Consider the following 15,496-nt stretch of genomic DNA (forward strand, 5'->3'; position numbering starts at 1 on the left):
CTTTCAGATGACTTAATATTGTTGGGATGGTAACTTCAAACCTTGCTGCTAGTCCAGGGGTCGTTTCAGATGGATTTGCTTCCACTACAGCTTTCAGTTGGTCGTCATCCCCCTTGCTCTTAGGCCACCTGCGTGGTTCATTTTAAAGATCAAAATCTCCAGATCGGAATTTTGTGAACCATCGAAATACTGTATGTTCGTTAGCCACATCCTTGCGGAACACTTCGTTAACATTTCGGCTTTCCTGCACTGCATTAGTTCCACGATGGAACTCATATTCGAAAATAACTCGCATTTGTGTCTTATCCATGGCTTACAATATTTAACCCCCAAACGACAATACGATAGACTATTAAAAACAAAAGAGTGCATCTGAAAGCCAGATGGCGTACCTTCTTAATGAAAAAAAAATAAAGGACAATCGAAATGAAATATTCGAGATATCTGATATTAAACTTGAGGCTTCAGGTAATCAGACATTTCATACTTAATGACCTAAAAATGGGTAAATACGAAAAATAGATTCTGCATAGCCGCATCGGAAGTTACTTATGACTCGGCCTAAAAAAATATAAATAATTAAAATTTATTAATATATTAAATTTAAATTTAATTTAAATATAATAAAATAAAACATATAATTACAAATATATATAAAAAAACGATATACTAATCGATAATAATAATAAATAATGAAAATATAATAAAATAAAATAATGTATTATCTAACAATTAAATATATGACAATATAGGTAAAGTATGATATCGATTATATGTATACATTTGTATGTCGCAACCATTAAAACCATAAGTTTAAGCTTGTCGTAAAGCTCAAACTCGTGAGTTTGTTTCTTATATCGTGATTAGGTACCTGAGAGTAATTGAGAGTTTGCGAGACCGACTCGGATACGTAGAGAATTCTTCCACGATCGCAACCCACCACGAAGACGAAGCCTTCCGCGGCCTGAAACAGGAGAAGTTGACCGTTACGTCATTGAAAACAAGCATTTAATTGAAATTACATAACGTGCAACTAATACAACTGTTTTAACAATGTTGCTATAACCACGTTACCTATCATCTTCTCCTTATTTATAATGCAACTATTTTCAATGGGACGATTTGTTTGTTCTAGTTTACAATTGTTTAAATTATTATTATTTATTTTATTTTATTTTTGTTCAGTTTTCTTTTATATATATAACACTTGGACTGAAAAGGCTGTTGGCTAACATAGTAAAACACACTTTTTTAATAAAAATCAATTTTTTTATTTAATATAGTTGCCTTCAAGAGCAATACAACAATATAAAGCGGTCATATAATTTTTCGATACCATTTTTATAGTATGATTTCTCTTTAGTCTCAAAATAAACCTAAGTTTCGGCAATTACCTCTTCATCAGTGCTGAATTTTTTTCCAGCGAGTATTCTTTTGAGATCTGCAAACAGAAAAAAGTCACTGAGGGCCAGACCTGGAAAATACGGTGGATGAGGAAGCAATTCGAAGCCCAATTCATACAACTTTGTCATCGTTTTTTTGATCGATTGTGAGCACGGGCGGCACCCATTTTGCACACAGCTTTCGCATGTCCAAGTATTCATTTATTATATGTCCTACACGTTCCTTTGATATCTTTAGAGTCTCAGCTAATCTAATCAACATTACTTGACAGTCATTAAAAAATATTTTGGGGACTTTGTTGATGTTTTCGTCAGTAACAGCCTTTTTCGGTCGTCTGCTGCATGCATCATCTACGACGCTCATTTCACTTCTTTTAAACTTAGCAAGCAACCTCTCAACGGTTGATTTTCCTGGTGCAGAGTCCGAATTATGTTTATCAAGCCAAGCCTTGGCTTCAACAGTATTTTTTTTTCAATAAAAAGCAATGTTTTATTAACACACGAAAATCTTTGTTATCCATCTTTTTGAAAATAACAAAAGCCGCTTCACTCAAAATGCTACATCTCAGGAATCAACTACTCGACAGCTGGGAAATTTATACACATATTTTTTGAAGATTAGTACTAACAAAAAATAATATGGATTTAATCTTAATAATGTCATCTGTGTGTTAGTTTATGGACTTTTCAGCCCAACTGTTATATATATATATATATATAGGTTTTTCTGGTCCAAATAACAATTTTTCATTTCAAATTAACATTTATTCATTTCAAAATAACAATTAGAAAAACAGTTAGAAATGAAATAATAAATGATAATTTAAAAAACTAATTCACATAATCGAGCAATGTTAATTTTTTAAATTTATGTGTAGTCATATTTAAAACAGTATTTATGGAATTAATGTCAGAAAATAATAAACTTTAAAAATAAATAAATTTGATTAAAAAATGCATTTGATTTGCGTCCGCTACGCACCTGTCAGTATTTTTAGAATTTAATAAAACAAAATTAGAAAAAGATATCTTCATTTATATAAATAATAAAAATAATAATATAAATATAAAAGATATATATTATAATAAATAATATAAATACAATAAATATAATATAATAAATAATATAAATATAAGTAATATAATAATTTAAATATTCAAAATAATAATAATATAATAATAAATCAGAATAAATAATATATATGTATAATATATATACTGTAATAAATACTTTAAAATTTATAGGCCTGTTAGCTCAGTGGGAAGAGCATCGCACTTTTATGTTCTTAGCGAAGGTCGCGGGTTCGATCCCCGTCACAGGCCGGTGGTGTATATTTTATATAAAATATATACAATAATATTTTTGTACAATTTTCAAAATAAATGTATCCCATATGTCATGGAATGTTTTTTATATGTGTTATAAATATATACACGTATACATATATATATTAAATATATAGGTTTTTCAGGACAAAATAACAATATTTCATTTCAAATGAACAACTTTTAATTTCAAAATAACAACTTTTCATTTCAAAATAACATTTGTTCATTTCAAATTAACAATAAAAAAACAATTAGAAATAAAATAATGAATGATAATTTAAAAAATTAATTCACATAATGTTGCTATGTTAATTTTCATAAATTTATGTGCAATTATATTTAAAACAGTATTTTTAAAATTAAATTCAGATAATAATAATATTTAAAAATAAATAAATATGCTAAAAAATGCGTCGTATTTACGTCCACTACACCACTGTCAGTATTTTTGGAATTTAATAAAACAAAATTAGAAAAAGACATCTTCATAAAAAAAACATATATTTATATATCTTGTCAACCAATGATAACTATTTATCATTGATATCATCGGTATTTATTATTGGTTACTAAGTTCTCCATTGATTAGATTAAATGAGATGATTCACTAATTAATAAAATGGACAATGTTTATAATGAATTAAACAGTAACTTGAACAATACGTCCTCAACGAGATCCAATTATGGCAGAATTATGGAATCAAGTAATGATTTTGATAGCCGTAGTGATGAAAATGTAGAAAATTTAGTTGTTGAACGGAAAAGATATCGTATTTCAACAATAAACCACAAGATAGGCTTAGAAAAGAAAGAAATTTTAATAAAACTATATGAAAAATGTAAAACAATAGTCGAATCAGCGCAAATATCAGTTATTAATAAAAATACAGCCTCTAATGTATTGAGACGTTACAAAAATGATGCTGGTGTTGTTTTAAACAAAAAATGAGTTGGTAAAAAAATGTTCAAACTGTCCGACGAAGTTTTAACACATAAATTTAATTAATAATAGAACGCAGTCCAGCAATTACATTAAAAAATATCAAAAGTGAACTTCTGCAAAGGAAAACCGTAAATCTTAGTACTAAATCAATTTTGAACGCATTGAAAACTTTGAAAATAACTCTTAAAATTGCTACTTTGCATTGATTATTAATCTTAGTTCAATAAATTATCATTCATTATTTTATATTTTTCTATATTTTTTAATTGGTAATTTGAAAGGAAAAATTGTTATTTGTTTTTTATAAATTATTGTCATCTCACTGTTTTTTTTAATTGTTATATTGAATGAAATACCTATATATATGTACATGACAGTAACTAATTAATGTAATATTTTTACAAATACATATATTATTATTATTATTATTATTATTATTATTATTATTATTATTATTATTATTATTATTATTATTATTATTATTATCTCGAAATTTGTAGAAAATTTCTTTTTATATACAAATCATTATTTACCGAAAATAATTTTCCAGAAGAAAAAGCAAAAATTAACAAAATCATAAAATATATATTTTCATTGAAATATATTCTTTTGTTACATATTTATATATGAAATGAAATAATAATTTTAAAAAAGTATTACGTATAAGCCGTCTGTATACATAAATATTAGTTATAACAAAATGTTGTGTATAATAAAAAAAAACCATTAACTGATTTAACAGATTGCAAATTACAATAATTATCTATTTATAAGATACCAGATTTTATATATAGTATCAAAACGTTTTCAAATAAGGAATTAAAATATTATACAATATATTATATTATATATGAACTGAAACTATCTTTAGTTACTGAAAGTTTGCAATAGAAGGCACTATATTACAATTCAATTATTTCAATATATTCACGTCTCATACGTTTTTTTCTAATTTATATAGAACATAACCTTACTTTTTCTATTTTTTATTGTATTATTACTTTATGTATTCCATTCTAATTGTGGTATTATCTTGTGTGTTATTATTTATATATTATACATTGTATAAATTAAAAATATTATGTTGTTTTATGCCTAATTTGAATTCCCAGAAATTATTAGTGAATATTAATTTCATTGTATTAAATTGTTTAGAGCTACTAGGCTGTCCAATAGGTTTTGCGGTTCGATAAGAGCGGAGGTTGCTACTAACCTAAATTTTTTTTGTTATGTTGGTACACTCTTCATATGAACGTATGTAAAGTTTCATTTTAATTTGTTAATTCATTCTTTGTTTACAAGCCATTTAGTATCGACGTGTAACAGTATTTTTTTACATTGAAAAAATCAAGTATCGTGCAATGATTGAATTTTTATTTTTGGAATGTTTAAAAGCAAAGGAAATTTATGAACGAATTTTGAAAGTGTATAAGGACTCTTCGTCTTCAATCAGACGTCCAAAAACAGCAACAACACCGGAAATCGTAGAAAAAATACAGGATATCATATTGGAAAATCATCGAGTGACTGAAAGATATTTAGTAGAAGCCTTAGGCACCTCATTGGGCAGTGTAAGCAATATTTTGACTGAAGTATTGGTTTTCAAAAAGCTGTGGGCACAATGGGTGCCGCATTCGCTAACAATGGAAATAAAACACATTCGAATGCGACTTTCTCAGCAACACTTAGAGCGTTTTCGAAAGGATAAAGTGGATTTTATGCGTCGATTCATCACTATGGATAAGACTTGGGTCTATCACCATGATCCTGAATCAAAACAAGAGGCTAAAGAGTGGTGTAAACCTGGTTCTTCGGCTCCGAAACGAATTCGTGTCCAGAAATCGGTGAAGGTGTAATTACCATCAGTTTTTTAGGATGCGAAAGGAATTTTGTTTGTGGATTACTTGCAAACTGGTAAAACAATAAATGCTGAATATTATTGTAACCTTTTAGACCAGCTAAAGGAAAAAATTTGTGAAAAATGACCCGGTTTTCAGAAGAAAAAAATCCTTTTTATCAGGACAATACACCGTGTCACAAGAGCCATTTTGACAATGGCTAAAATTCATGAATTAAAGTTCGAATTGTTGAAGCATCCACTGTATTCACCACATTTAGCCCCTAGAGATTTCCATCTGTTTCCCGACCTAAGAAAAAATCATGCGTGGAAAGCGTTTTTCATCACATGATGAGGTCATAACAGCTGTGGAAGCGTATTTTACAGCCCTTCCAGATTCTCACTTCAGGGATGAAATTCATAATTTGGAATCTCGTTGGAACAAGTGTATTGATGTTCAGGGAGACTATACTCGATAATAAAGTGTATTTTAAAGCATAAAATTGTGTTTTTCTTATCGAACCGCAAAACTTATAGAAAAACCCACAATATTAAATCAATGTCTTATAACAAAGTCACAGCAACACTTGACCGGAGAAGTCTAGTATATATATACTATACATATATATACATGACACAATAAATAATGAACGTAATTGCTTACTCTCATATGCTAAGAGTTTTTTTTAACTTTTTTTTTATGTATATTTTGTTTTTCTTACTCAGGAAATATGCACCTATACGTATTACATAATTTTCTTTTTAAGGGGACACGTCACCTTCGAGTGCAAAAAAAAAGCGGTTTTTTTGTGAATTTTTTTTTGCAGCCAGTTTTATTAATATCAATACAAATTGTTGGCATATGTCAGTTATATATCTGAACTATATTTACAATTTTTTGTGTGTAAAAATATTGTAAATTGTGTCGTCTGTGGCCACTTTTCTAAGAGTCCAAAAAAAAAGGTGATTTTCGATTGCCCTCACTGGCAAAAATTGGTTCATCAGAAACATAAAAACCGAGTGTTATCCTTTAGTAGAGATGTTGGCGCAGGGAATGAACGGCAGGAAATTTTGATTTTTTAATTTTTCTCAAAATAGTCGACTTTTTCCGAAAAAATTGACATTTTTGCAGAAAAATCGCCGAGTTTTTGAGAAAAGAAAAAAAAATTTGCATTTTTTCGAAAAATCCTTCCGTTCATTCCCTAGATACGTGTATCTAGTATTACTGTACAAAATTTGGTAAGGATCGGATAAATGGTCTGGACGCAGCGAGGGCAACCGTTTTAACCCTTTCGCTACTACGAGCGACTATAGTCGCTCTCCATGTGATGCCACTCAGGTACTACGGGCGACTATAGTCGCTTTCCATGTGATGCCGCTCAGGTACTACGGGCGACTATAGTCGCTCCCGCTAAAGATGTCGCGTAATTGTATATATGATAAGCGTCTGCAGTTGCTATGCACAGAGTATCTCACTCTAAACATGCCGCATGAGTCTTTCGTTTTGCATCATTCGTTTTTTACGGGCTTCAATAATAAACCAAATGCCTAGATCATAAGTCTTAAGACACCGGCTCGAACGTTGCGTGCACCGTGCACTGTTTCGGTGTAGCGCGCCGTACTGCGGGAGTACCTCGGCGGAGATCCGTCCCGTAGCGAATGGGTTAAAAACGGGAATAGGAGAAATTAAAGTTTAAAGTTTTGGACACTTACTTGGAGCAATACGGCGCGCTCAGTTTAAACTACTACAGTTTCGTAAATAATGCGCGGAACTTTACCAAAATTTGAAGAAATATTTTCGAAATAATATTCTTTCAGAATATCGAAAAAGAAAAAAATCGATTTTTTTGTTGACGTGTCCCCTTAAATACAAACAAACACTCGCAATATCCTATATCGTTTTATTTTTTATTCTTTTATTATTATTATCTTTAAACTTTTCGGAAAAGCTTTCCGAACGAACGATAAAACAAAAACTTATCTAAAATAATGTAAAAAAAAAAAACAATTAAAAAAAACAGTAAACTAAATTTTGAAATTAATTACAAATTAAAATTTCGACACGTTTGTTATAATAGTATTATTAGAGTTTAAAGTTAAAATACTTAAAATCTTGTTAACACATTAACGATTGTATTAGTATAACGATATATGTATTGTATATATGTGTATACATTCATGAAAATTTCGATAAAGATTACAAAAAGGAACGTACTTAGGTAACGTGTATCTATTAAATAAATTAAAAAATAATAATTTCATTAAATTTGATCATTATTCGAATAATTAATTAAATCAATAATATTAATAAAAAAAGAAACTCATCAAAAGAGAATTCAAAAAAAAAAAATTATTAATAACTACGCACATGACGACTCCTTAACACTAAGTTACTTTTATTGCTTACAATGCAACAACAATATTTCTCGTAAAAAACTTACAATAAAAAATAAAAGAAAATTACTAACAACAAAGAAACAAAAAATGTAAAAAATAGAGGGGAAAAAAATAAAACTGTAAAAAAATATCGACATTGTTTGAAAACAATGCGGAAAATATATTTATTTATGTTAATATATAATAATACATCTGTATGTGTCTATTCTCGGTCATGTAAATTAATACTAACTACGTAATATATTTTTCAAATAGATAAGTCTCCTTGCTGATTCATCAAATCGTTCATAGAATTATCATCATTGCCATTGCCGATGATCTATGAGAATTATAGTCTTAAAAAAAAAGAAAAAAATCAAAACGATATTATCTCATGAGGATTAAAATAGTACGATTAAATTCTTCGAAAGATGTCTAATGATTTTTATAATTGTTAGTTCATTACCACAATTTCGTTATTATATTTCTTAGTATTGTTCTAACATTAGATAAATAAATGATTAGAAAGGTTATATAATTCATTTTTAATCATTCATTCAAAGTATTACAATTTGTTTAATCATCATCATCTAATTTATCTTTATAAATACAAATTCAGTTCCACATTGTTCGTTTCCAATGAACTTTGAAGCTACTGAACCGATCTTAACGAAATTTTTTTAATTTTGTGTCATTTTTTTCAACTAAGGACATTGGATACTTTTTATAGCGATTAATTTTATTTTTTATTGCTAATTTAATGATTTATAGTTTAAAGCTTATCTAGATCTTTAGGTACTGTAAATTTTTAATAGATGTCGCTGTATTCCAACTTCATTATTTCGATATATTCACGTCATACGTTTTTTTTTTGTCGAAATTACATATGACATAATCTAACTATGCTTTTTATATTTTTTCGTTTATTATTATTTTATGTATTTCATTGTAATTGTGATATTATTTTGTGTTTTGATCGAATTTATCAAATAACTTAGAAATATATTAAATCAACATTTTATCAGAAAAGGGAGAATCTTAGTATATATTGGGTATAAAAGTATGTTTCCAGGGTTTTTTCATAAAATTTGAGGGTTTATTCCGAAAAAATAGTAACATATTTTTCATTCAAAATATTGTCCATTGAAAGATACAATTTGTTCCCATCTTTCTGGCAATTTGTGAATTCTGGACCAAAAAAAAGGTCTCGTCTTTTGAGCCCAAGAACGTATTGAGCCAAATTTTGATCCCTCTACTGAAGTAAATCGCATTCCGGAAAGAGCGCTCTGCATTGACCGAAAAAACAGGTAGTCGGATGGCGCCAAATCTGAACTATAAGACGGGTGAGGTAGAATTTCTCATCCACTATTATCCATGTAGTTTTTGACCGGACGCATGTGGCCAAGCGTTGTCGTGGTGAAAAATTACGGACTCGTGCCTGGTCTGATATTCTGGCCGTTTTTCCACCAATGCCCGCTTCAAACGAATTAGTTGGGCTCGATAAAATGGTCCTTTGATGATTTGACCACTCGGAAGCAGTTCGTAGTATATGACACCTTTCTGAACCTACCATATGCAGAGCATGACCTTATTTATGTGAATATTTCACTTCGGCGTCGATTTAGCCGGCTCGCCAGGCTTTGCATATGTTTTTTTTGCGTTTAGGATTATCATAATAGATCCCCTTTTCGTCACCAGTGACAAAAAGATGCAGAAACGACTTTTTTTTATGCCGCTGCAGCTACATTTCTGACATGCAAAATCGCCATTCGACATTTCTCGGCTTCAGCTCATACATCACCCAATTTCCAACTTGTTGGATAAATCCTAAAGCTTTCAGGCGCAGGGAAATGGCTTGTTGTGTGACACTAAATGATGCAGCAAGCTCTTCTTGAATTTGACACGGATTCTCATCCCGAAAAGCCTCCAATTCCTCGTCTTCAAAATTTTTCGGCTTTCCGGAGCGCTCCTTGTCTTCAACGTCAAAATCACTATTTTTTAACCGTTCGAACCACTCACGACACGTTGATTCGCCAATACATTCCGCTCTGTAAGTTTTCAGAAGCAAACTATAGGCCTCAGCTGCACTTTTCTTCATATTTAAAAATGGAAGCAGTGTTTCCCGCAAATGACGCTTATTTGGCGCAAATAAATCCGTTCATTGGCGGAAAAACGGCCAGAATAACAGACCACACACGAGTCCGTAATTTTTCACCACGACAACGCTTGGCCACATGTTGCTGCTCCGGTCAAAAACTACATGGATAATAGTGGATGAGAAATTCTGCCTCACCCGTCTTATAGTCAAGATTTGGCGCCATCCAACTACCACTTGTTTCGGTCGATGCAGAACGCTCTTACCGGAATGCGCTTCATTTCAGTATAGGGAATCAAAAATTGGCTCAATACGTTCTTGGGCTCAAAAGATGAGAACTATTTTTGATTCAGAATTCACAAATTGTCAGAAAGATGGGAAAAAATTGTATCTTTTATCAGAATAAACCCTTAAATTTTATTTTTTTTAAACGCTGGAAACTTACTTGTAGACCCAATATATTATTAAGAAATGGCCTCAGAATGAAAAGATCATGTAAAAATGTAACTATTAGGGTAGCTAACACGATTTTGGGGAAAATTGAGTTAGGCCAATTTCGAAATAAACGGCTAAAATATTTATTAAAAAACTAATTCAACTGGAAATCATGTTCATCCTTATTATACAAATAGTAAAATATCAGTCAAATATGATCGAAATAAACACGAATAACTTTATTTATTCGCGTATAGTCAAAAACCGGATATACAAATAATATCATATCGACGTTTAGGTACAGAAGAAATACGAGGCAATTCACAATGAAACTTTATGCTGCAATTATAAACTCATGCAGTCACGACAATAACGTTGAAGTCTGGTATTTTGGGCGTGGTCACTTTTACACCAAAGGAAATATATATATATTTACTTTATAGTAGTGTACTTACATAGAAAAAAAAAAAGAAAAAGAAAAAGAGAGAGATAGAATCGTTCAAGTATCACCTTTTATCTGTGATAAATAAAAGAGAAAGAAGAAAAGAAAGAGAGAGAGGGAGAAAGAGAGAGTGAATGTTAAGAAAAGTTACAATAGTAGATAAAACTAACTTGTATGTATGTATACACCTATGTATACGTATATATATATATATATATTTATATTTATATGTATGTATTTACATAGTTACATGCACAGGACAATGAGAAATGCATGCAACTGGCTAACCACCGTTTCAAACTCTCTGTGCTCAGCTGCGTAACGGAATCTGAAGTGAATCGAAATTATGGTAGGCTAGTTGGATTGTGTCCCTTCCACAAACGTTATTCGATTATCGTTCGTGCGTATCGTGCTATTAAAAAGTGGTCCATATTATCGTAGATCTTAAGCTACATACTTAAATGTTTATATTTTACCTTTTTTCTATTTCACTTTAAACTATGCGATTGTTATAATAGAATTTTGAAGAAGCAAACGGGGAAAAATAAATTTATTTAAATTGTCTATACGATTGTTGTTAAATTATTAATTGATACTTAGTTTTTATGTGATTTAATAATTCATCTGTTTGTTATATACTAAAATACACGAAAAAAATCGAAAAAACAAGGTTATATCTTACGTAAATCTGAAAAAATGAAATGAAATACGGCGCCGTCTATTGAATATTTACAGGAACTAGAGAAGAAAAATTACCTCTATATAATAAATTATTTAATTTTCCAATAAAAAAGAAAAATAATCTTGATAAAATCTATTCTATATTCTAAGTCAGAACAAATCAAACAAAATTATAAAAAAATTTTCAATTAAATCGAGTAAAAGTTACGGAGTTATTCGAAGACAAACATTGTGACACCGAATTTTTATATATATAGATATATGATTTAAAAGAGCGTATAACAATGTATTGTTCCAATATCAATTAAAAAATGTAATGAAAAATGTAAAAAAGCGCGTTAGAGAATGCTTAGAATGCAACGGAGGAATATTCAAACACTTATTCTAATGAAAAACATTACTGATACAAAACTTCAAATATCTCGTAAACTATTGACATTTCAATGACCTTCACTTAATACTTTTTAACGCAGAATAAAAAAAGGAATCGAACAGTTTAAAAAAATATAAAGTTTCATTTTAAAAAAAAAAGTGCAACTGCATCTAGCAGGTGCATCGATGCATTTTCAAAAAAAGTAAGGTCACAGGAAGGTGACATGTGATGTGCCATATAACTTCTTTTATAATCATTTTTCTCTATTGTTACTTAAAAAGTAGTTATTACCCGTCCCAGTTACAAGATTCGTCCTGTATAAGTAGTCCAGTCAAATTAGGTAAGAATTTCGGAATTTGAGATACTGAGCTATAAATCCGTATAAACTTGTATTTTGACATTCTAAAAGTTGTCTCAAAACCTACATATGGTAGGGTGTATGTGGTTATTAAAATCTAAGGTCAAAGCTCAAAAAAATCGATTTTTTGCACATTTTTTTGCGAATATCTCGTTTCTTATGGGTTTTTCGCTATTTGTATTAATTATCAATATTGTAGAGGATTAAATTCCCTACAACTTTTGCACAATAAATTTTTTTATACGTTAAATCATTTTCGAGATAGAGGGCGGAGAGCTCGCGGTTAGAGCATCATTTAAGGTCAACCGGTAGTCCCGGTCAAAAACACACAATATTAAGTTTATTAATTAGTGATAAATGCATAATTAATAATAATTTTTATTTATTATTAACTGTTACATTATATCTAATAATTATTTTACTTGCGTATCTATTTTTAATTAAGTTTCAATTTATTTAATAACACTTACCTTCCCCAATGGTTATAGAATTGTTAAGGAAAATACTTAAATTGAACAACAATTAACAATATTACAATTACAATTAACAATTAAAATATAAATAATTATAATGATTAGGTAAGAAGTAAATTAGTAATTATTATTAGAATTATTATTATTATTATAATTAATATGTATTATAATGAATAATGTTATTTACAATTAACATTATTCATTATTCATTGAATACAATTGAACATCTGTCCCTACTGGCTAAAATGATACTATATAAAATAGTACAATTTTTAACGTTATGACAGAATTTAAGAGTTTACAGATTTTAAAGAAGATGTATTTAATTATTTTCTATTTAAAATGTATTTAGAGTGAAAATTAGGATATAAATAAAATGTAATTAAAGTTTGTCCCTTAGTTATTTTTTAATTTTAGGAATCGGTCATAAATGTTATTGAATAGATAGATATTTAATTAATAAACAAAATTATTATATATAAGGTAATAGTTAGTAATAAATAAAAATTAATTATTATTATGTATTTATCAATAAATAATAATCTTTATATTGCGTGTTTTTGACCGGGACTACCGGTTGACCTTAAATGATGCTCTAACCGCGAGCTCTCCGCCCTCTATCTCGAAAACGATTAAACGTATAAAAAAATTTATTGTACAAAAGTTGTAGGGAATTTAATCCTCTACAATATTGATAATTAATACAAATAGCGAAAAACCCATAGGAAACGAGATATTTGCAAAAAATGTGCAAAAAATCGATTTTTGTGAGCTTTGACCTTACATTTTAATAGTCCCGTACACCTTACCATATGTAAGTTTTAAGACAACTTTTAGAATGTTAAAATACAAGTTTATACGAATTTATAGCTCAGTATCTCAAATTCCGAAATTCTTACCTAATTTTGACTAACATAAGATGACTGGACTAAAGTATATGTATAAACGTTGTTTGATTATATTTCAATATTATCATCCAATTACATACATGCAAATATATATCATATTGTAATCGTATAATAATTCGTCTAGACTTGTAACATAACTGCCATGTTAGTTGACTTATCAATTATTACGAGAGATCATTAAATTCGTATTTATTTGTTACGTTTGAAAGTAGTAACCGACAATGTATAATTGCATGTAATGTATACTTTCCTATATATACACTATAATATACTCTCTTTTAGTTAGTTGGAAAATAACGTTAATTGGTTCAAAATCAAAAGCGTAGGTGAATAGTTGACCTAAGTATTATACTGATTGTGAGTATTGCATGGGTACTGTTAAGACATATGTTAGAAAGAGAAAGAGAGAAGTATGTTACCTGGTATATACCATAAATCTATGTGCTTTGGTATACTAACCCTTTCCTTTCCCTTCCCTTCCCCTCCCTTCCCTTCCCTTCCCTTCCCTTCCCTTCTCTTTTCTTTCCTTCCCTTTCGCTGGCACGAGACTTAAGATCGATGAAAAATCTGTAGCACGCGGGAGAAAGGTTACCCATGGATTTTGCCTCGGTTCTATCTCTACATTTTGTCGAGAAAAAGAGAGAGAGAGAGAGAGAGAGTAGAGAGAGAGAGAGAGGAGACAGAAAGAGAGAGAGAGAAGACAAGAAACAACATTGCAAAAGCTATTAACGAAAGCCAATGCTTGTTAAAAGTTTTACGAAAAAGTTCAATAATTTTTATTATTTATATTATTCTTTTTTTGTCTCTTTTTTGTTTTTTTTGTTTTTGTTTTTGTTTTTGTATTTACTTATAATTATAAAAAATTTTGATTATCTTTATTACTCTTTCTCCTTTTTGTTTGTTTATTGTTCTACGAATAAATAATTTTTATTATAATACCTTTGTAATTTTCTCTTTTTTTTTGGTCCTGTTTTTTACTTATTATTATAAAATTTTTATAGTGTTTTTATATAAGTTCTACGATAAAGTTAAATAATTTTTATTACTTTTATTATCCTTATAATTCTTTCTTTTTTTTTCTTTTTTGGTCTTAAGTTTTTACTTATAATTATAAAAGTTGTATAGTATTTTCATTTAAATTCTACGAAATAATATTTTTATATATAATTATATTATATTATATTATATTATATATATATATATATATATTATATTCAATTTTTTTATAGTATATAATATATTTAATTTTATTATATCATATATATTTTATATTTATTTATATTATATTATTATTATTATTATAATAATAATATTATTATTAAATTATATAATACTATTATTTATTTATATAAGTTCATTCGACAAATTATTAATTTATTTTTTATTATTCTTATAATTCTTTCTATTTTTATTTTTTTTTGTTTTTTTTTTGTTTATTTTTACCTATAATTTAAAAATTGTATATAGTTTTCGTATAAGTTAGTTCTACGAAATAATAATTTATTTATTCCAAGAATAAGTAATTTATATTATCCTTATGTAACTTTTCTTTTTCTTCTTGTTGTTTCTTTGTTTTTACTTAGAATTTAAAAATTCTATATAAATGTATAATACGTAATTGAAATTAATATATATAAAGGTAAATGTATAAAAATAGAAAATACAAAAAATACAAAAAATAAATGATAAATGACATAAATTAGAAGGTGTTAGAGAGAGAAAGAGAGAGTATCTTGAGACAAAAACGTAGTAATACTATAAGGTACACGTAATATCGGCATTTAGAATTACGTAACCACTTGGAAGTTACCAGGAAGTCTTATACCGTGTTTGTACATAAGCA

General features: G+C 28.6%; 1 protein-coding gene and 1 non-coding gene across 6 annotated transcripts in view; one reads left to right on the forward strand and one right to left on the reverse strand.

The window, feature by feature from the left end:
- Positions 1-15,496, reverse strand: part of LOC107072743 (basic helix-loop-helix ARNT-like protein 1) — a 141,706-nt gene that overhangs the window by 16,715 nt on the left and 109,495 nt on the right. For all 5 annotated transcript variants that reach the window (XM_089176597.1, XM_089176594.1, XM_089176596.1 and 2 more), the window contains exon 7: positions 872-964. In XM_089176597.1, the coding sequence (XP_089032723.1) occupies positions 872-964 (93 nt within the window). The remainder of the gene's footprint in view (positions 1-871; positions 965-15,496) is intronic.
- TRNAK-UUU (transfer RNA lysine (anticodon UUU)) lies at positions 2,648-2,727 on the forward strand. The gene is given in 2 exon segments: positions 2,648-2,684; positions 2,690-2,727. It is a non-coding gene; the product is annotated as a tRNA-Lys (tRNA).

Source organism: Polistes dominula, unplaced genomic scaffold (assembly GCF_049000335.1).
Source record: "Polistes dominula isolate Pdom_NZ unplaced genomic scaffold, Pdom_raw_medaka contig_80, whole genome shotgun sequence".
Taxonomy (NCBI): domain Eukaryota; kingdom Metazoa; phylum Arthropoda; class Insecta; order Hymenoptera; family Vespidae; genus Polistes; species Polistes dominula.